The sequence below is a fragment of the Eptesicus fuscus genome, chromosome 9 (genome assembly GCF_027574615.1).
Source record: "Eptesicus fuscus isolate TK198812 chromosome 9, DD_ASM_mEF_20220401, whole genome shotgun sequence".
NCBI lineage: Eukaryota > Metazoa > Chordata > Mammalia > Chiroptera > Vespertilionidae > Eptesicus > Eptesicus fuscus.
In genome coordinates, this window is record NC_072481.1 from 5,346,674 (window position 1) to 5,370,071 (window position 23,398).

The 23,398-nt window shown below is 38.7% G+C and overlaps 1 protein-coding gene across 3 annotated transcripts in view; it reads left to right on the top strand.

Annotated features, from left to right (window-relative positions):
- The window catches only part of KIF1B (kinesin family member 1B), a 140,130-nt gene that overhangs the window by 56,584 nt on the left and 60,148 nt on the right, over positions 1 to 23,398 (top strand). For 2 of the 3 annotated variants that reach the window (XM_054721225.1, XM_054721226.1), the window contains exons 12-20: positions 1,726 to 1,868; positions 5,817 to 5,950; positions 14,955 to 15,034; positions 16,067 to 16,142; positions 19,497 to 19,576; positions 20,072 to 20,178; positions 20,955 to 21,038; positions 21,524 to 21,704; positions 21,834 to 21,906. In XM_054721225.1, coding sequence (XP_054577200.1) covers positions 1,726 to 1,868; positions 5,817 to 5,950; positions 14,955 to 15,034; positions 16,067 to 16,142; positions 19,497 to 19,576; positions 20,072 to 20,178; positions 20,955 to 21,038; positions 21,524 to 21,704; positions 21,834 to 21,906 — 958 coding nt within the window. Of the gene's footprint in view, positions 1 to 1,725; positions 1,869 to 3,033; positions 3,076 to 5,738; positions 5,951 to 14,954; positions 15,035 to 16,066; positions 16,143 to 19,496; positions 19,577 to 20,071; positions 20,179 to 20,954; positions 21,039 to 21,523; positions 21,705 to 21,833; positions 21,907 to 23,398 lie in introns of all 3 variants that reach the window. The other variant, XM_054721227.1, reaches the window with a different exon arrangement.

Consider the following 23,398-nt stretch of genomic DNA (forward strand, 5'->3'; position numbering starts at 1 on the left):
GGAAACAGATCACAAACCAAAGAAATGGAGGAAAACAAGCGATTGGACATAGAGTTCAAAACCACGGTTATAAGGTTTTTCAAGAATTTCATGGAAAAGGCCGATAAATTCCATGAGGACCAACTAGAAATTAAACATACACTGACTGAGATAAAAAATATTATACAGAGACCCAAAAGCAGACTAGAGGATTGCAAGAATCAACTCAAAGATTTGGAATACAAAGAGGCCAAGGACACTCCTCCAGAGAAGCATGAAGAGAAGAGAATTCAGAAAGTTGAAGATAGTGTAAGAAGCCTCTGGGACAACTTCAAGCGAACCAACATCAGAATTATGGGGGTACCAGAAGAAGAGAGAGAGCAAGATGCTGAAAACCTATTTGAAGAAATAATGAATGAAAACTTCCCCCACCTGATGAAAGAAATAGACTTACAAGTCCAAGAAGCGCACAGAACCCCAAACAAAAGGAATCCAAAGAGGACCACACCAAGACACATCATAATTAAAATGCCAAGAGCAAAAGACAAAGAGAGAATCTTACAAGCAAGAGAAAAACAGTTAGTTACCTACAAGGGAGCTCCCATACGATTATCAGCTAATTTCTCAACAGAAACCATGCAGGCCAGACGGGAGTGGCAAGAAATATTCAAAGTGATGAATAGCAGGAACCTACAACCAAGACTACTCTACCCAGCAAAATTATCATTCAGAATTGAAGGGCAGATAAAGACCTTCACAGATAAGAAAAAGCTAAAGGAGTTCATCACCACCAAACCAGCATTATATGAAATGCTGAAAGGTATTCCTTAAAAAGAGGAAAAAGAAGAAGAAAGATAAAAATTATGAACAACAAATACATATCTATCAACAAGTGAATCTAAAAGTCAAGTGAATTAAAAATCTGAGGATCAGAATAAACTGGTAAACTTATTAGAATCAGAGGCATAGAATGGGAGTGGATTGATAATTCTCAGGGGGAAAGGGGTGTCTGTGTGGGGAGTATGGGAAGAGACTGGACAAAAATCATACACCTATGGATAAGGACAGCGGGGGGGGGGGGAGGTAAGGGCAGAGGGGGGGTGGGAACTGGGTGGTGGGGAGATATGTGGGGAAAAAGGAGAAACAATTGTAATCTGAACAATAAAGATTCATTTAAAAAAAAATATTGTTCAAGTTAGATTTTTGGATAACTTTTAGATAATAGTGAAAGTTTTTAAATAATATTCATATTTATAAAAAGAAGTGTCTCTTGTGGTGTTTGTCATTATAGAAATGCTCAAGTTGTAAAAAGTAATACAATTTTGAGTACATGTAGCATTTGAAAAAATTAGTGACAGAATGTTTACTAATAGACTATTTCTATATATGAATATGTTTCATTATTTTAATCCCAAACTATCTATTCTTCTCTCATTAAAGACACTTGATATAATGAAAAGGAATACTTATAGTCTGACTAATCAGTTTTGAGTCCTTTCTCTGGTATTTATTTCTTTTGTGATCTTGAGAAAGTCACTTAAATTCATCCGAGCCTTTTTCTTCATCTTTATAAGGTACTATAAAACTTTATACAAACGTGTTTATTATTAAGGCTCATAAATGTGTAAATACTCAAGCTGTTTGCTTTAGAAATAATGGTATGTTAAAAAAAAAGAAATAATGGTATGTTACTTATGAGAAGTAGAGCATCTGAGGAATGTCAAAAATGAATCTTTTTGGATCTAGATATGCAGATCGTGCAAAACAAATTAAATGCAATGCTGTTATCAATGAAGACCCCAATGCCAAGCTTGTCCGTGAATTAAAGGAGGAGGTGACACGACTGAAGGACCTTCTTCGTGCTCAGGGACTGGGTGATATCATTGATAGTAAGTGAATTAAGGATCAGTACAAAATCTAATCCTTTTCTCTTCAGGGTTCTTATATTTAAATTTAGATTTAAGGAACTTGATGAAGCTAGATGGTAGGGAAAGGGTTTTTTGTTTTTTTCTTTTTTTTTCTTGTTTTTTTATGTTTTTATTGATTTTTAGAGAGAGAGGAAGGATGAGAGGGAAGGGAGAGATAGAAAGAAACATTGATGAAAGAGGATCATTGATCTGCTACCTCCTGCATGCCCCCTACTGGGGATCAATCCCAAGATCCCAGGCATGTGCTCTGACCAGGAATGGAACTCTTGGGTCCTGGGTCAACACTCAACTGCTGAGCCACACCAGTCAGTCTGCTTTTTCCTTAACTTCTTCAAAAAATACAATGAAAATGATCTCAGAAGTTTTTTATATAGTATGTACCAGGATATCCATTTGAGCTCATGAAATTAATTTTTCATGACTATATATCACTACTTGTATTTTTGTTAGATTTCTGTTTTAGATCAGCAATGGAATTTATTTGGAATGTTAAGCTTATTCTCACTGAGGAACTAATTACTTCATAAAAATATTACTTGAAATTTTTGTTTTTGTGTTACAGGTTTCTCTGGGTTAATGTAACAGCAGTGACATATGTGTGAATGCTCCCCACCCTGTTCCCTATGAACATATGAAGGGGAAAATATTTAATTCATCTCATGTTTAAGAATTAGACTTCCAGAGAATGTTGTCTTACAGTGTTGTCTTAAAATCAATCTAATTTTAATGTAATTCATTTGTCTTAAAATGAATCTACTTATGTCTGATTAGGCATTATGCCTAATCAGAAGTTCTCTTAAGTGAGTTAACTGGATTGTTCAGGTAGAATAGTATTTGGCTTTATTTAATAGAGCATATTTATGGTGGGTTTTTTTTAGTGTAAAATTAATATTACATTATTTGGAATTCTAATAAGATTTTTCAAGGCATCTTCTGGTTTTCTAGTTTAGTTTGTCTTACTGATTAACACTTAATTTTAAATGAATACAGTTTGTAAAATGATAGTATATTCTGTGTTAATATTTTCATCTCCCCAAATGCCAAAATACTGCTCTGTTCCCTCTCTGTGTCACTGCTGAACCTGAACTTTGATCCTTCTTGTATTTTCCCTCCTGCTTACCTTCAGTTGATCCATTGATCGATGATTACTCTGGAAGTGGAGGCAAATGTGTGTATTTCATGTATTGGTCATTCCCAGTACTCTGATTTGCTAGTCTGCCTCTGCTGGATTAATCTAAAATGAGCTTTGCATGCCAGCAGTTCTAACAGTGAAATCCCAGACAGAGCGCACAGTGTGTAGATTCAGAAATGATCCTAGTTTTGCCCTTCTACATTTAGCAAAGCAATTTTTGCTGCATTTCAGATTGTGTCTTGAATAAAGTCGAGAGGCTGAAGAATCTCATGTTGCTTCTACCCTTCAGTGTTTCTACTTATGTTATTAAACTGAATCCAGAGTCATAGATGATGATAATAGCAATGACAGCAGCTCACGCTTATGAAGTGTATATAATGTGTCAGGCCCTGTTCTGGTACCTTGGATATATTATCTCAATCCTGTCAATAACTCAAAAAGTTCCGTTATGTCCATTTTACCAATGAGGACACTATTACCAGGAGTGGTTAGTTGGCTGTTGAGATCTGACGGTTTCTGTGTGTTCCGGTTGGGTAGTGTAACTCAGAGCCCTAGCTTTTAATCATTATTACACCTTTTTTGCTCTTGATATCCTTAAAATCTGATTATTTAATAGGAAAATCCTTTTTACTTAGCTGTGTAATTGTGAGCTTTAGTGTATATATAATTAATTAAAAACAGTGCTTCCAGTTGGGAAGTCTCTGTGATTGAGCAGCTCTGTGACTGTTGGATTAGCATTCACCCTGGATTAGGCTAAATTGGCTTTCTCCCTATCTTGGGCCTCAGCTTGCTTGATAGTTAGGTAAACTCTTTTTTCTTTTTTTTTTTCATGAATTGCAAATTAAATTTTAAAAACTTACGTGAATAAAATTTGTGCTTGAAATGAGGATATTTTTTAAAGGATCGCACATTAATCTTCCCATATGTGTTATAAGTTGATGAGGAAATAATTTCTTACCCTTTTAAGATAGTTTATCAAGGAATTATTGATTTTTTGGTTTGACAGTCAGTGAGGAAACCCATAGGAGAAACCAAAAGTAGCCCTGGCTGCTGTGACAAAGGTAGGCCTTGAGGACACTAAACGTTCTAATTCAGAGTGGCTCTTGGACTGGACGGCTCTGTCTGAGATTTCCGAAGCTGACCGTCATGGTGTGGGAAAAACACCTCTTGTTCTCGCTCTTGTGCTCCAGAGGTGCTGCCAGCTTGTGGCCTCGCTCTTTCCTGAGCAGCTATGGCTTCTCCCTGAAAACTGTGCATGACTTAAATTCTAGTTCTGTATCGGGCAGGAAGGCAGCCTGACCACTTCTGAATTTCCATTTCGATCTACGACACTTAATTCCTTTTAGGGCCTGCATGTGTCCATTGGACTTTCTAACTCCGTCCTTCCTGCTCTTCCCCACCTTGCTGCCATCACCTGATGGCTAATTCTTTTGCTGCAGTTCCTATCCTCCTTTTAAAACTTGCTTGTTTTCCTGTGTTCTATATTTGCAGATGGTGGTTTTCAAACTGTCTTGAAGCAACCACTAGTTTTAAGGGGTTTCAAGAACTGGCTTTGATTAATTAGACATGAATAGGCCAGAAAGAACTTTTTTTTTTTTTTGACTCTTTGTATTGACTCATATTCTTTAAGGAAAACTTAGTTTTTATATGAGTTTTAAGCAATGTAGATTTTCTCAAATTTAAAAATGAGCTAATTTTAAAATTGGAATGCAACAATACCTATGGTTTTTCTCTGGTATCTATTTGAGAAGGATGATTAATAAAGAAAAGTACAAACAGCAAATTATTGAACTTTGTTGTTTGTGGCTCATTTGCCAAAACTAAGTTTAAAAGCAAAATCTATAGGTCTATTGAAAACTTTAGTAAATAAAAGTGTGTCCCTAAAACTTGGATTTCATACTGGGAACTTGGCTTACAATGAATGACTCATGGTCATACTTTTAGGAAAAGTGAGAGCCTTAATTAGCAAATGCTCAGCCTTAATTTTTTCGTGCTCTAATAGATTAATGTAAACATCCATTTGCTAATTGCTCTTCCCTGTTAAGGCAAGCAATCAGCCCTAAGTTCTTAACCAGGACTTAGACAAAATTCCTGTCATTTCTACAATTACCTCTCCTATTTTTAAAAAACTATGTATTTAAAAAATTCTTTTAAGCATATTGAAATGTTCCTAAACAAAGGACACTACTAAGTATTCATATTTTTGTTTTAACTGTGACATTCTGGGGGAATTTTTGCTGAATGCTGTAGAGCACTGGGCCTGGCTGATATGTATTATTATTGATAAACAAGTGATCATCTTTTTTCCCTTACTGTGACAAACTATTGGGATTTACGAGTAGTGTAAGTCTAAGGCATTGTAGATTTGGAGCCACAGAAGGAATAGAAAGGAGAATGCCTAAGCATTATCCTTTGAGGCCCAACCTGATACAACAACATTAACCATGCTGTTATTTTTTAGTTTCTAAATTCAGAATTGGTTCTTAACCTCTAGGATACCAGTGTTAAAGACAGACATGTTTTAGAACTGCCATCTAGAACAGGTACAACTTGTTTTTGTATTATAACATGTCTTCGTCTTGGCACTTTAATGCTTTCCTTTCTTACACGGGTGTTCCTTCCTGTTTTGTTTTTCTTTTCTCTTTCTCTGTTCCTTTCCCTTTCTTCTTTTTCTGCCTTCCCTTCTGTCTGTCTCCCAGATCTGAAAGATTTTCAGAACAATAAGCATAGGTACTTGCTAGCCTCTGAGAATCAACGCCCTGGCAATTTTTCCACAGCATCCATGGGGTCCCTTACTTCATCTTCATCTTCCTGCTCACTCAATAGTCAGGTGGGCTTAACATCTGTGACCAGTATTCAGGAGAGGATCATGTCTACACCTGGAGGAGAAGAAGCCATCGAACGTCTAAAGGTGAGTAACAATTCAGACTAAATGAAAGTATTCTATGTAGTTCCACAAGGCAGAATTAGAACTGAAAACCACTGAGATTTTGGTTCAGCATATGGAAGAACTTTATCTTTTAGCGATATCCTGAAAATGGAATTTGCTACTTGGTAAGATAATTAATTTCTGTTCACCAGAATGCTTGACTCTGACGTGGCCAGGCAGAGTGGGAGAGATTCAAGGGCAGATCGTAGGCTGGCCATGCAAAGTAACTGATAAGTACATAATAGGTATGTCCCTTAGTTCTGAGGTAGTTTGTAAGTCACAGTGAACTTGTTTAGTTAGAAATTTAGTTGGAGACTAATTAATTAGTTGAAAACATTTGGTTCCATCAGAAGAATTTTATGTAGAGCCATGCATTTATTTAGTAAAACAAATATACAATCAAAAGAAAGTTTGTACATTGGAGTAGCTATGTATCAGGTTTACTCAGAGACACATGAAGTGGCATCTTTTGGAAGTCCATAGAAGGCCTGGAAACCTTGTGGTCACTGCTGTGGAAGGCTGCCGCCTCCTGTGCAGCTCACCTGCCCTGGCACCCAGCTTAGCTTTCCCAGCCTATTGCTGGCTCGGTCAGGTACTTTCTGGCCTCTCTCCATGAATGTGGAAGTTAGGAACAGCAGTCTTCTGACTCATGGGTTCTTCCTCCCCCCTCAGTGACTACAATGAGAGCAGACAGTTGTCACCTGTGGTGCTACCCTTCAAGTCACTGTGGCAGCATCACAGATGCTTTTTCTTTCCTTGCTTGTCACCTCCAGGATCATGGTTTGACTCATATCTTTTGGCCTTTGTGTTCAAAAGTGCCAGGGTAGGGAAAACCAGGAGTGTGAAGAAACTGATTAAGGAGCTGGGAAGTTGCCATCATGCTGCCAGCTAATAGTCCTCTTTGCATCCACGACTGCTGCCCATTCAAGGACTGGGAGAGCAGTGACACTCTGACAGATTAATGATTGAAAAGGTTTGCTGACATTTTCACCGCTAAGAGGAATTAAGCTTGATAGTTGAAGATGACAAATGCTTCCTTTTCGGTTTTCAGGTGAGGCTGAGAAAGATTTAACATAAAGAATGGCCTTCTGCTTCTTAATCAGCCTACCTTCCCCCTGGGCATTTTACTCCTAAAATAAGGTGCTTTGGAAACCAAAGTAATGATCTTGTATCTTCCTCCAGAACATGTTAGTGAAAAGTGGCAGAGGGAGAGGGAGTGAGAAATCTTTTCATGTTGCAAAGTGAAGAGTAATTTCTGCTGTTGTAATATTGACTTTGAAATGTTACTGAAGTCTTGAGCGAAGCCCTGGGCAAGAAGGCTTTACTCATGTATTTTATCACGTAGGCATCAGTGACAAAGATGCTGTGCAGGGGCCACCGTGGGAATGCGGGGCTCTGTGGGAAGGTAAAGGGAAGTCTCCCGCTTCCTATTTAATATAAAATGTGCTTTTTATTTGGGGATTTTGAATCTTACTATTTGCTTATTAAAGCCTTAGTGCACTAATGAGATTACACCTTCCTTTAACATACATCTTGGTATAAAAGAGGAAATTCTTCCTAACTGCCAAGTGGGTCCAACTGAAAATAAGGTTGAATGTCAGACTCTGAAGAATTAGATCATCCAGTGTTTTCCAAATCGTTTCTAAGGAATAACACTGCCATTATTCAGGGAACCCTCCCCCCAACCTCCCTACTTCCCACCAAAAACTTAACAAAACTGCATTCATTTTAATGATCCTTTAAGCCAACATAAATGAAATCTTCCATTTTCCCTACCTTTAGGAAATAGCTTCTTTGCATTCGATCTTGAGTTTTTAATGTAGCATGGTAGTTCACTGAAGCTTAAGTGCCTTAATCTTACTCTTGTTCTGTGAATGGGGAGAATTCCATTCTGGCAGACCTGCATTTTAATGCTGTAGGCAGATTACATCTTGCATCCACAGCAAGGCAGTGTTTGTATGATAGAAATGCTTGAGAATTCCTCATTTTTGGATTATTTCATTGTTGAGTGTGAAGGAGCTGCGTTCCTAAGACATGACACTGTAGGATAAAAATACTGTAATGGAAAACAGTAATAGAGGGGTCAATTCATTTTCCCAACATTTTATTTCCCTTTGCTTCTTAAAAACATGATCAGTTGGTAGACTATTTTTACACAGGATGTTGCTACTGCATTGTTCGTTGAATAGTCTGTTTTCATATGGAAGAGGTCTGTCCATGTTACCCCATCATAAACATCTTGAGCCCTTCATAAATGTCTCTGACAAAACAGAAAGACATGTAATTGCTTTCGGTTTTTAGTTGCAGTTCAGACTGAGTTGAAATGTATGTAATCTTGATTTAATTCCTATTCAGTAAATTTTCAAAGATGTAGCGATAGTCACTGTGTGGTGACATTGGTGTTTGTTTATTAGTCTGACATCAAAGTCAGCACTGTGAGTGCCATTGCTTAGGCTTAGACTATAAATATCAGCAAATATCCATTACAGAAGCATGCAAGGGCTAATGCTGTGCTAGGCAGCCCAAGGGCCCCATACTTGGAACTCACTTACGAAGCATGCTATGTTCAGTACAATAAAACCTCGGCCATCTGATGGCTTCAAGGAATGTTTCATGGATAAGCACTAAACTTTTAAATATCAGAATTCAAACTAATTTTTTTTCATGGAAATTTTTCTGACTTGGTGGATTTTTCTGCCACCATAACTGAATCATGGTGAAGAGATTAAATTGTGTTTAGCCAGCCTTGGCCGGTGTTTCTCAGTGGATAGAGAGCATCAGTCCATGCACCTGGAGTGTCGTGGATTTGATTCCAGGTCAAGGGCATGTACCTGGGTTGCAGGTTCCATCCCCACCCATCAGGGTGTATACGGGAGGCAACCAATCCCAGGGTGTATACGGGAGGCAACCAATCCCAGGGTGTATATGGGAGGCAACCAATCCATGTGTCTTTCTCCCATCGATGTTTCTCTCTCCCTCTCTCTCTCTCTCTCTCTCTCTCTCTCTCTCTCTCTCTCTCTCTCTCGGCTTTCCCTTCCTCCCTTCCACTCTCTCTAAAAAAATAAAAATAAATGGAAAAATATTCTCGCGTGAGGATTGACAAAACAAAATAATTGTATTGAGCTATATAAACATAATTATTAACCAGTGCTGTACACATAGCTAGACATATGTGATGTGACAGTAAAGTTGAATGACACCTGAGCCCAGCATTCCTTGGAGCTTAAAAAAAAGTTCCTGCCCTGACCGGTTTGGCTCTGTGGATAGAGCGTCAGCCTGCGGACTGAAGGGTCCCAGGTTCGATTCCAGTCAAGGGCATATACCTTGGTTGCGGGCGCATCCCCAGTAGGGGTTGTGCAGAAGGCAGCTGATCGATGTTTCTAACTCTCTGTCCCTCTCCCTTCCTCTCTGTAAAAAATCAATAAAATATATTTTAAAAAAAAAGTTCCTGATGTGATTCTGCTTTTCGGCATTTCTTTTTTTTTTTTTGTAATGAATCTTTATTGTTCAGATTACAATTGTTTCTCCTTTTTCCCCACATATCTCCCCACCACCCAGTTCCCACCCCCCTCTGCCCTTATCTCCCCCCCTCCCCCCGACTGTCCTTATCCATAGGTGTATGATTTTTGTCCAGTCTCTTCCCATACTCCCCACACAGACACCCCTTTCCCCCTGAGAATTATCAATCCACTCCCATTCTAGGCCTCTGATTCTATTAAGTTCACCAGTTTATTCTGTTCCTCAGATTTTTAATTCACTTGACTTTTAGATTCACTTGTTGATAGATATGTATTTGTTGTTCATAATTTTTATCTTTCTTCTTCTTTTTCCTCTTTTTAAAGAATACCTTTCAGCATTTCATATAATGCTGGTTTGGTGGTGATGAACTCCTTTAGCTTTTTCTTATCTGTGAAGGTCTTTATCTGCCCTTCAATTCTGAATGATAACTTTGCTGGGTAGAGTAGTCTTGGTTGTAGGTTCCTGCTATTCATCACTTTGAATATTTCTTGCCACTCCCGTCTGGCCTGCATGGTTTCTGTTGAGAAATTAGCTGATAATCGTATGGGAGCTCCCTTGTAGGTAACTAACTGTTTTTCTCTTGCTGCTTGTAAGATTCTCTCTTTGTCTTTTGCTCTTGGCATTTTAATTATGATGTGTCTTGGTGTGGTCCTCTTTGGATTCCTTTTGTTTGGGGTTCTGTGCGCTTCCTGGACTTGTAAGTCTATTTCTTTCATCAGGTGGGGGAAGTTTTCGTTCATTATTTCTTCAAATAGGTTTTCAGCATCTTGCTCTCTCTCTTCTTCTGGTACCCCCATAATTCTGATGTTGGTTCGCTTGAAGTTGTCCCAGAGGCTTCTTACACTATCTTCAACTTTCTGAATTCTCTTCTCTTCATGCTTCTCTGGAGGAGTGTCCTTGGCCTCTTTGTATTCCAAATCTTTGAGTTGATTCTTGCAATCCTCTAGTCTGCTGTTGGGTCTCTGTATAATATTTTTTATCTCAGTCAGTGTATGTTTAATTTCTAGTTGGTCCTCATGGAATTTATTGGCCTTTTCCATGAAATTCTTGAAAAACCTTATAACCGTGGTTTTGAACTCTATGTCCAGTCGCTTGTTCTCCTCCATTTCTTTGGTTTGGGATCTGTTTCCTTGCCTTCTCATTTTCGCTGCTTCCCTGAGTTGGTAGGGTAGCTTTGTGTACTAGGTGTCCTATTGGTTCAACGGGTCAGCCTCCCAGTTACTTGAGGTGGACACTCTTGGTGTACCCTTGTGTACTGTGTGTCCCCCAGCAGGAGCTACAGCAAGGGCTAGTTTTCTCCTCCTTTGCTTGGGCGGATTTGGAGCTACAGTTAATTTGGTTGAGCTGTCACAGAACAGGCCATTTATATGCAAAAGCCGCTGTGTGGAGCCTGGGCGGGTTTGTAGAATGTGCGGGGCGGGGCCTCAGGGCGGGGCCTCAGGGCGGGGCGGGGTCTCAGGGCGTCACTAGGCTGGGGCGTGGCCAACGGCGATGGCTGCCATCAGCCGTCTCTGCCTTTCCACGTTTCCAAGTCCCTGCGCCCCGTGCTCCAGCGCAGTAAACAATGATTGCTGGGCGCACCTCTGCAAAAAAGTCACTCTCACTTTCCGACCCGATGGCCGAGAGTCCAGCTTCTCCCCGTAGGTGTCTGGGTCCCCCGAGTGTCCCCAGAAACTGGATTTCAGAGTGATCGGGAGCTTGTCTCCCTGCGGGTTGAAGAAAAGCCGCGCACCCAGCCGCCCGCCGCCGGCCCGATTCGCGTGCCTCCGTACCTCAGCTTTTCAGCGTTTGTGCTCCTTTCTCTTCTTAGCTGTAAATCTTCCACTCAGCCAGCTTTCCCGTGGTTCTGCGTGGTAGATGTTTTGTCTTTTAGTTGTATTTTTGAAATTGTTGTGTGAGGCAGCAGATTAGTTGTTTAACTATGCCGCCATCTTGGTTCCTCTCTCCCTTCAACAATCTCGGCATTTCTTTATGTGTAGTACCTGTAGGAAGGAAGGAAGGACCTTTTAAAGATTTGTCTCCTCAACTCCTCATTTCTTAGCTGTGAACCCTCATTTTAATCTTAAATTAGACTTCTAGAGCGGGTTGTGGGCAGACTGGACACCGGTGTTCCAGGCCTGCCTGCAGAGTGAGTTGATGACTCGGAGACTGAAAGCTGTCTTCCTGTTGGCATCTCTGTTTTATTCATACTGTTTGTTATTCAGGCTTGAAGAAAGAATATCCTTCACCCTTTATTACATAATTTATAGTGAGCATTTTTTAGGATATTTTCCTTAAAGTCTATCGATTCTGCCTTAGACATGGCTCAGGAGGAATTGCGTCCTCAAGTTAATTGCTTAGTTTCTTTGATCCTCAGTTTCTTTATCCTTAGAATGATTCTGGAAAAAATGGTTTTCCCAGCACTGAAGTTTTGTTAATATGATACTCAATATCATTTTCTCTAATCTTTTTTCAAAGTTTAAAAAATAGCGTTCTGAACAATAAAAACATTTCAACTTGAAGCTATATTGAAAAAGGTAGTACCTTCCTCAGTTTACTCATTACATCTTTTTTCTACATAGAGATCATATTTTGATTTACCCTCCAGGTGGAAAGTAAAATTAGAGAGGTCACTTTAGAGTTGGCAGCAAAATGATAGTAAGAGGATTTCTAGACAATAATATTGCTTCCTTAGGGTGAGTTTACAGTTGCCCCAAAATACAGCCAGAAAAACCTCTGCTCTGACATGATCTTTTTTGAAAATCAACTAGGAAAACAAACTATTTCATGGGTCACTTCTTATTCCATAGCAAACATCAGTGGCTGTGGGCCACGCTATGTATACTAAGCACTGGTGTAAGTGCTCTGATTTGGTCAAGGGTATCATATTCTGTTTCTTTGTTTTTGAAGTTGTCATTGTGAGACTGTAATCATTTTTACCCCGCTATCGTTAATAAGCCTTAATGTCATATAGGTAGGTGCCAGATTGTCTGGTACTTGCCCTTTTACAGACATTTGCAGAAGCATTTAACAGTACCCTGTTAGAGTTGTAGAATAGCTTTTGTGATGCTTTATAACACACTGTTGACAGCTTGCTACCTGGCTTCCTTTCCTGGCTATCTTATTGCTTGCCAAAATTGAATGTTTTTTTCTTAGTTGCTGGCCCTCTTATCATGGCGTGTTGGTTCTTCCTCACTTAGCTTTGGATTGGCACATGCATTGCAATATTAGCCATTCCTATTGGAGAACTGTGTAGAGATGCCGTTCAGGTGGTTCTCAGCCTGTGCATGTTTGGAGGGTTAATGAGAGCCAATTGGATGGTTTGTCTCTTTTTCTTCAGCCCCTCCCGGCCCCCTGCAGCTTGTTCTAACTGAACTGACTCTTTTCTTTCCCAAAAGTGCACCTCCTACGTGGCCCCCTTTGTATCAACCTTACTGATGCCCACGCCAGTTCTAAGTGTTACCAGTTTTGCTCTTTGCCTAGCTTAGCTAGTTGTAGCAGTTGTTATTGTCCTCCTTTTTCTTCTCCATCATCATCATCATCATCATCATCATCATCACTGTGCTCTCCAGTTCGTTTCTCCTGACTCCTGCCCTCCTTTGCTTTTTCAGCTGCTGCCTTGATTCTTTACTCTTGGCTGTTTTACATGGCCCCATGCAAATGCCAGGCACCTGGGGTTTATTGTATTACATATTCACAGTTTCTTTCTGTGTAATTATGCTTTGGGATCCCAGAGGCTTCTTATAATAGCCTATTAAATGAATCATACTATTTTGTGAACTATTAAGACTTTTTATCCTTAATCACTATCACTGTTATCATCACAGTGTTATTATCTTAGCATTGTTATCATCATCGTCTAACTTTCTCATCTTGTCTCCATGATGGCATTTTCTCCTGTCTTTTGCATATGCTCATCTCCCACTTTGGTACTTGCTCTTCCTCCATTAGTCAATTCCGACTTGTCCTTCATTCATTGATATGAGCATCACTCAGTCTTGCCTCACCCACTTAGCACTTCAGTTCCAGCACTTAACACACAGCTCTGTTGTCCTCTTGTCCATACCCACTCACAGTCCTTGAACATGCTGCTCTAGCCACACTGTTGTTCCTGGAAAATTCCAGGCATTTCCTACCTGTTCCCTCATATATTCATTTGGCAGCTCCTACTCACATAGAACCTTGTCAGTGAGTCCTGTCCTGACAACCCCACTCCACACTGCTCCCTCACTACCCCTCCCCAACATTCTTTTCCTTCCTGGCTTTATTTTTCTCTAAAGTACTTACTACAATCTGCTGTACCATATATTTGACTTATTGGTTATAATTGATTATTTCAATGTCATTACTAAAATGAAAGTCTCATAAAGGCAGGGAGGGATTTTGTTTCCTTCCATACCCCTAGTTGCCTAGAATAGGGCTTGGCATAAAATGGGGTTATATATAATTACTGAATGAATTCATCATTAGTTACTTATCTCTCCTTCCTTGGTATATAGTAAACTCCTTAAGAGCAGGAAAGATGTTTTATTTCTTATTTTTTGGCGTATACGAAACACTCAGCAAGAAATTAGGAAGTTGTCACTCAGCAGCAAAATGCTTTCAGTTGCGATTAATACTAAGCCTTTATATATTGGTCATTGGTTTGTGTTCAGAAGGTATTGTGTGGTAGGGCAGGAAAAATGTTTTTCCTTCTAATGTGGGCCCTGTAACAAAAGGCAGATTAATAAGAGAAAAGCATACAGTTTATTTAACAAAAGTTTGACATGGCACAGGAGTCTTCATAAGAAGTGTTAAACCCAAGCATTAAGTTTGATGAAGAGTGAAAAGTGTAGGAAAATGTGATAGGGCAAAGGGGTGTGAGCTAAGAATAGGAAACGGGGAAACTTATCAAGGCCTGTTTGTTCAGATTCCTCTTGGCGTTCCTCTGTCTTCGGAAGTGTGGGTGCTCCTTTCCTCCAGGTATAGGGGACACCTCTCCTGAAGCCTAATAACCTGCTTCAGGAGGAGATCAGAGTCCTTCCTGCACATACCATTTTTCAGATTACTTCAGCTCACAATATTTAGTATGCCAAGACGCCATGTTTTGGGGGAGCATGTTCTGAACCCCGTCAGTATTATGGCGAAATAGTGAAACAAAAACAATTAATACCTTTGGGAACTTTATTCTTTTGTAGAAGTGGATGTCAGAAATAGTGCCTTTCATATTGGGGTGTTACTATTACTCTTTCCTCTACACACACACACACACGCATACACTATTAAGGTATTTTTATTAGGACTTAAATTTATATATCTGGGACTGATTTAGTGTTAGGTCTGGTCTTTATGATTCTTTTTTTTTACATATTAAGAAAGGAAAAAAATGTCATCATATTAGATTCTGCCTCATGTTCTCAAAGAACATCATCTGCTTCTTGCTGTCCTTCCTACGCATGCTACGCTAAATTATGAGACTGCCACTTTAACTGTGGACTTCCTCCCGTAGGAATCAGAGAAGATCATTGCTGAGTTGAATGAAACCTGGGAAGAGAAGCTGCGTAAAACAGAGGCCATCAGAATGGAGAGGTCAGGAGGTTAAATTCTGGGAAGTGTCTAAATTTTCTAAGGAATTTTTATTACTTTTATAGTAAGAAAAGATAAAATAGAAGTTAAAAACAAAGAACCTTCTATCCTAAAGCAAAAAAATAAATTTGACTGGGGACTTATGACCAGTTGAATTTATACTTTGAAATAAAATTCACATATTTAAATATTCTCTAGGAAATCATAGTGCTTCAGTAGTTACCATACTGCGTGTTGCTGGGTATCCATATAAAAATGGAAGAAGTTGGGGAATAAAGTTTTTAATTTGCAAGGAGATTGCCCAGATTTATAAAGCTATTCTGATTATTGTCTTTCAAAGTTTTATAGAACCTCTTGGTAAGAAATAAAGGAGTTTAAGTTGCAAACCTTTAAATTCCCTATTCTATCTCTACCCTGAATGTGAACATAACCCAAAATAATACTTTTGCTGTTGGAATAAATACACATTTTTGAAATGTCGGTCTTTTCTCATCATAGAAATTAGGCAGAAGTAAGTTTCAATATATTGATACAGTAAATGTATCAAACAATTAGAACTTTCTTACTTAATATAAAAATTTTAAGCTAGAATTATTGAACCAATATCATGCTGAACATGGGAACATAACATTCGAGAAAAATCAAATTCATAGACAATACTCATCTATCAAAGTTCCTTTCTGATTGCTTTCCTAGATTTTGAAGAAATGGTTGAGTCTTATGTTGAGCCTTAAGGAATATCCCTTTCTTTCTTTTTTATGAATTATGAATTTTTTAAACATTATGAATTATTGTCTATCTCTAACGTGAGATGAGACAGAGTTCTTATTTAGGTGGAGATAACTTGACCTAATAGAGGAATATAATTTATTTTGAATGTGCTCTTTCTCTTAAAAATAATTTCTCTAATGATGAGATAAGCAGATTTTTTTCACAGGACAATTGTTCTTGCTTTGCTTTATTTCTCAATTCATATTAGAGTGATTTAATTGACATTTTGGTATTAGAATTCTGATGTGATTTTGTTTTTTCTAGAGAGGCCTTGTTGGCCGAGATGGGAGTTGCCATTCGGGAAGATGGAGGAACTCTGGGGGTTTTCTCACCTAAAAAGGTAGGAAATACTGTTGTGAAACTCAACCAAACAGAAACTTTTTGTTTGTCTAGTCACTGGGGTGCTTCATGTCTTTTTGGGCTGGCCCCTCAAAGCATCCCCCCCACACTTTTTTTAAATCGTGAGACTTGGCCTGGCCGGTGTGGCTCAGTGGTTGAGCGTCAACCTATGAACCAGGAGGTCATGGTTTGATTCCTGGTCAGGGCACAGGCCCAGATTTTGGGCTTGATCCCCAGTGTGAGGTGTGCAGGAGGCAGCTGATCAATGATTCTTTCTCATCATTGATATTTCTATCTCTCGCTCCCTTTATCTCTGAAAGCAATAAAAACATATTATTAAAACAAAATCTTGAGACTTGGCTTACTTAATTTCATATATTTCTGATTTCATCTTACAGCCCAAGAGCAGCCTATTATGTTTATGGTTTACAAAATAAAACTCAAGGCAATAAATCTGTACCTTTTGGTCAAGATTGAGCATGTTTAATCTTCCTCATTGCTGCTTTCTCTTAAAGGCCCAGCCTAACCTAGCACCCCTTGCTTCTGTTTGGCTACTCTTTCTGTGTAGATTTTTCCACAGATGCCAGCAACCCTCATTTATAACTCTCTAGAAGCAATTCCAGCTGTTCAGGTTTGTTTAGAAAAATAACTGCTTTAGTGTGCTTCTACAGTTTGTGTTATAGACAACAGTGTACTGAGCAAAGCAATTCCTGTCCTCGTCCTTCTAGCCTCTGCTCCTTTACCAGTTACAAAACAGGACTCCAGTAATTACCTTCCTACTTACATAATCATAGTTATGAAGTAGTAGATACCTTTTAGTTAATTAGAATAGTAAGGTGTGTTGTTTGTTGTTGTTTTTACCAAGTTGCTTCTTAGTTGTTGTTAGATATTAGAAAATATTATCAAGTGATTATTTTGTGTGCTTATTTGTGTAATAATAGAACATTTTGATGTACAAACCACATACTTCATACCAATAATAAACGGTCCTTCATTTCAAATGACCTCAAGTTGCCTATTAAGAGACTTAAACGTCTTTACGTAAGGGTCTGATAATGATCTCTCTGGGTTAGCATAGAATGGGTAGGGAGTTTCAATTGGTACTTTTGTTCTATGTGATATAAAATATTCCTGTGATTTTTGCTAGGTTTCTGTTGGTTAAGTTTTTCACATAACTTTTTAAAATAAATTTCAGTGTGTTCTTTTCAACAAAGAAGATTGATTTAAAGAAATTTTAGATATATATTGTAAAACTGGAGCAGTAGTAAAAACATTGTATATGTTTGTATTGCCTAAGGTCAGTGATTTTCAGCTTACAGGTTTTTCCTTCAGTAAGACATTATTTATTCAGATATGTTACTTATGATTATAAAGAGTTTAGCAGTTATAGGTTTGCTAGAATTTAGAGTGTGCCTTTGCATATATCTATATCTTTATACACACAACACATGTATATATTTAAGGGTATTTTATAATATCTTTTAATGTTAAGAACTGTGATTATATAACATCTTGTAAAAATATGGTATTTAACACAGATCATAAATAACTTGAGTAAGTTTTGTGATATAAACAGCATAGAATTCCAAACTGGCAGCTCTGTTTTGAAACCTTTTTCTTACTTTAATTTTACCCATCCTGCTTTAACTTTCTGGACTTCCTCAGGACACTGTCCATATCCAAATCAGTGTTAGAACCTGTTTCTGATGTGTTAACATGATTGTGGTAATCATTGCACAATGTGTGCATTTATAAAATTGACACATTGTACACCTTTTAAAAATCATATTCAGCTAAATAAATACAATTATTATCTGTCAGTCATACCTCAGTAAAACTGGGAGGAAATTCCTTTAAGGCAAGAAAAGAAAAAAAATAAAACCTGTTTTAGAGATTCCTTTTTTCTTAGACCAGTGTCATGATGGGCCCTAAAGAGTACTGCCCAAAGAGGCCTTTGACTCTCTCAAACCAGCAAGCTTTCAAACCGCAGAGGCAGATCTAGTTGAGAAGATGTAGAGGTTTTTCTAATTCATTTTTAATCATCTTTTCCAGTTCCTTTCTTAACCCTCTCATCTGACGCTTCTTTCATTTTTCCACATTTGCTGACACTATCTTGAGTAGATTTTGACCCCAACACCTTGTGACTTATTTTTGGATTCCAGTGGGGTATTTTCACCAAAGAAGGTTGGTTTTTAAAAGATTTTAGAAATATTAGAGTTAGATGAGAATTTTTACATGATTTGTGTATTATTTGAATGTCAGTAATTTTAATTTCTCCTTTAAAGTACAGACTAATTAATAAACTAAAGATAATAACAGACCATGGAAGAACTGATAAAAATTACAGAGGGAGATGATGGGAATGTGGGGACTTTTTTATACCATATGATCTTACTTATATGTGGAATCTGAACAAAACACACTAAACTTATCAATACAGAGAACAGATTGGTGGTGGGGGACATTTTTATAAAGCAAATGAAAAATTAAATATTTATTGGAATTGTAGGGGAGGAAAAATAATTTCCCCTCTACCCTTCTGAGTTCTTGGCTAAAAGCCCTGTAATAAAAGACAAATAGATTAACAAGAGAAAAACAAACAGAAGTTTATTAACATGTCTACCTTATGTATACATGGGAGATACCCAGGGGAAAATGACTAACTCCTTGATGTGGCTTAGAGTTCAGACGTACTAGTAGATATTAGTAGGGAAGATAAACCTCTGGGGGAGAGGAAATGGTTTTTAGGATCCTTAGAAGAGTTGATGGGATGTGTGTTAGACAGTGTGTGACAGTCTGTCTGGGTGTGGTGTTGATTTCTGGCTTCCTCTCCTGTGGTAAGAGTCCACCTTCCCTTTAATGAAACTCCTGGAGGATTTATGACGATGGAGCTCCGTTAGGAGGATCTGTGTTGAGACAGATGTGGGAGGTCAGAGAAAGCCTCTCTCTGCATTGGCTGCTTTTCAAGTGCCCACAGCTCAAAATAATATGTTAAAGTGGCATGTTTTGGGGTGGCATATTCTGCTACCCTTCAAGATTTTTGTCCAAGTGTTTACAAAATTATGATTACCCATCCAGAGAATCAGCCTGTCCTGATTTTTCTTTTGTTTTCTGAATGTTTTGACCTTATCAAGAACTGGATCTTGTTCTTTATCTCAGAACTCATGTTCTTAGAGAGTGTATTAGCGCAGTTTGGGAAGCCTGGAGAGAGTACTTTCTATGTGCGATGGAATTGCAACTTGGAAGGAAGGCAGTCTCTTTCCCAGCGCCTGTGGGTAACCCAGGAAACCCTCAGCCTCCTGTTGTCACAGCTCTCTCAGGGCGCTTGCTCCAGCTTATCTGTAACCTTTTTCAGACCCCACATCTTGTTAACCTCAATGAGGACCCACTGATGTCGGAATGCCTGCTTTATTACATCAAAGATGGAATTACAAGGTAGGTTTGTTTCTTTTGGTTACTTTAATGTTTTCTTTTCTCACAGATTGAATAAAAGGAAGTTGTTGAAAGTTTGTTGTAATGATTTGCTGATTTTCCCATCTGAAATAGTTACAAACTATCCTCTCTACTCTTCCCAAATTATGTGTCTTAGCCAGCTGAACCAGTTAACATGTAGTTTTTCCCTAAAAGACCCTAAGTAAAAATTTTCCTCCTTACATCTTACATAAATTCATTAGGTAGATTAGTTCACTCATGTCTTTGTATAATGCTGTGTGAAATACATTGGTAAATCATTGTTCCTTGGTTTCTTATTCTGATGTAGGGAAGTTGACCATATTTGAAAATAGAATTTGCAGTTGAAAGCCTCTGATAAAAAAAAAGTGGTACCTTTTTTGTGTGTACCAAAGAATATTCTTTGGGAGAAAGCGGTTTATTGTTTGTAGTGCTCTTTGTGTCTGAATTTCCCTGGGAAACACTTTCCCTTGTGTTCAGGGTTGGCCAAGCAGATGCTGAGCGGCGCCAGGACATCGTGCTGAGTGGGGCTCACATTAAAGAAGAGCATTGTATCTTCCGGAGCGAGAGAAACAACAGCGGGGATGGTGAGAGTCCTTGGCTTAGCTTTCCCAACAACTTTCCTTTCTACATTATGGGAAATCCAAGCACAAGACTTGGTATTCCCTGTCTCTCTCAGTGATACTTCCTTATACAATCCAATATTTGAAAATGGAGAAACCTGGGCTGCGTATAAATGTAGGGACGGACAGAGCTACTTTGCATGAAAATAGCTCGGACAAAAGGAGCCCTTTGTTACTGCCAAGAGCTAAGCAGGACATAGGCAATTAGGCTTGGTCTTGAATGTTAATTATTTGATAGGCAAATAAGAAGGGAACAAATATTCTGGGTAGTAGGAGATTGGAAGGACCTCTAGCCTTAATCCAGTAGAATTTTATCTAAAAAGAAAGAAGTCAGTCTTGTATTTTGTACAGGTTATTAACAAAGCAACAGCAATCTAACCATATTTTTGTGCTATATAATTCCTTCCTTCCTTAATCAAAATATTAGCTTTTGATTTTAAGTTTCCTATTATGACCTATATTTCATACTTAAGATTTCTGATGATTTACAGTTTTATAGATTGAACTATCAGATATCACCAAAACAGATTTTATATCTTCTGAGGTTTGTCAATTTAAATGTTTCTATCTTAGCCACAGCCCTGGTTATGGCACCCTAAAATAAACTATTATATGATGCTCAGCCACTTGGTCAGTTACAGGAATCTATTCTAGTTACCCTAAATCCTCATAGTCATCTACTTTCCATTATTTTTATTCCAGTGGTTTGTGATGCTAACATTAATTTGCATTCCTCTTAGTTATCGTGACTCTGGAGCCTTGTGAACGCTCAGAAACCTACGTAAATGGCAAGAGGGTGGCCCAGCCTGTTCAGCTGCGCTCAGGTGAGAGTGGGACAGGTTTGAAGTCTTCAGCAAAGATCACATGGCTTGTGTGAGCAACTCTATAATTTTTTTTTTTTTAATTCTCACCCAAGAATATTTTTTCCATTGATTTTCAGAGAGAATGGAAGGGAGGGTGGGGGAGAGAGAAACATCGATGTGAGAGAAACACATCAATTGGTTGCTTCCTGCAAGGGCCTGTATTGGAGCTAGGGATCGAACCCACAACCAAGGAACCTGCCCTTGACTGGGAATGGAACCCGTGATCCTTAGGTGCATGGGCCGGTGCTCCAACCACTGAGCTCACCAGCCAGGGTGCAACTCTTTAAATTCTGAATTTTTGTTTAAAAGCTGAAGTGATAGCATTAGGATTTATGTTCCTGTAAAATCTCAAAAGCTGTCTTTTTGCATTAAGGGTAGTGAGGTTATTAACCTAGATATTATACATTTAAAAAGTGGTTTCTTAACTTTGTTTTGTTTTGTGATAGGAAACCGTATCATCATGGGTAAAAACCATGTGTTTCGTTTTAACCACCCTGAGCAAGCACGGGCTGAGCGGGAAAAGACTCCTTCTGCTGAGACCCCCTCTGAGCCTGTAGATTGGACATTTGCCCAGAGAGAGCTTCTGGAAAAACAAGGAATTGATATGAAACAGGAGATGGAGAAAAGGTAATGTACAAATGTGATGTGGCCCAAATGACTGTCACTTCTTTTAAACATAGATTAGTAGTATTTATAAAACAGCTCAGTGATTTCACCATCTATTCTTTTCCCCTCTTGGTTTTCTTCTTCTTCTAGGTTACAGGAAATGGAAATCCTATACAAAAAGGAGAAGGAAGAAGCAGATCTTCTCTTGGAACAGCAGAGACTGGTAGGAATCCATCCTGAATCCTCTGTTAGGAAAAGGGCAGCTTGCTCTCACACCTTCCCTGCCCCACAGATGAGCACTCGCCCACATGGCTTAGCCATCTCTTACTGATAGCACACACTGTTCTCTTGCTTCCTGAATGGAGAACGAACTTACAGCTCCTGGCTTAGGCTAAAAAACTGTTCATAAAGGTACTATTTTGTGCCTTTTATCAAGTCTTCTGTCAACACCAAGTGCTATAGTGGGAGCTTTTCGGTAGCCTTTGCCTCTTGATAGTGGTTTTTGAGTATGCATCAGTGGTGGTTCTTTGAGTGATAATTACTCTACATATTGAATTTGATGGGCGTTTGCCTTGGTTTTGTTTCTGATCACCTGATAGTACTAATTCTCTGCTCTTGGGCTGACCTGGGGGTTGTTCTCGTGCTGGGCAGACTTTTTTTTTTTTTTTTTAAGTTAAACTGTGTCTAAAAGTGTTGCTGCACAGTTGCATGTGTTAATCCTTTTCTGTTCCCCTGCATGGAGTCTGCATCCTCAATTAGGGTCCCCGTGGCATGTGGGATGACAGTGGAAGCAGGGGCTGTATAGCCCACCCAGATAGGAGAGGAAAGCCTGTTTTCTCTGGGTGAGCAGCTGAAAAGTTGATTTAAGGTTGCACCTTATAATGCTAATGGCTTTAGCCTTTTATGCTGTTAATTGATTTTCCAAGTTTGGTAGAAACTGAATCTTACGAATAAATAAGTTAATTCATTAGTTAGATTTTCATTCGAAATTTAAAAAAATATCTTTGTATTGATTTTTAGAGAGAGAGGAAGGAAAAGGGAGAGAGAGAAACATTGATGTGACAGCAAAACATCGAGAGCCTCCTGCATGCCCCCTACTGGGGATCGAGCCCACAACCTGGCATGTGCCCTGACCGAGAACCGAACCAGCAACCTTTGGTGCACGGAACAACGCCCAACCATCTGAGCCACATTGGCCAGGACTAGATTTTCATTTTTAAAGCCATCCAGTTTTGGTTAATAAAACCCTTGTTATAAGAAACTTCTTGGCATTCACTTAATATGTGAAGAAAAGGCATATAAACCTTTGGGTACTATGGGTGCAATTTAGGAATTTTCCAGTTTTTAAGATTCTTGAACGTCTGTTAATACAAGGTTAGCATAAATTACAGCATGTAAAACACTGCATATAAACTACAGCCTTATAGCCATGCTCTGCTTTGGAGAAGAGAGGCTACTGCTAAATGGGCCAGAAAAGCCAAGGGTTTAAGCAAAAGCAGCCTTTTCCAGGGCAACTCAGTTCGGAGGCTTGGCAGTAGTTAACCAGTTCATTTGTTAGCTTGGAAGTTATAATAAAGCCCCCCTCATAATGGATTGTAAGAATAAATCAAGTGTCTGAGGCAAGATAATAGCAGTGTTACTTATAGAGAGTCTATTTAGGAGGCCTAGGTAGCATTTAGTTTTTAGTAAAACTGGAAAGATTTAGGTACAATGTG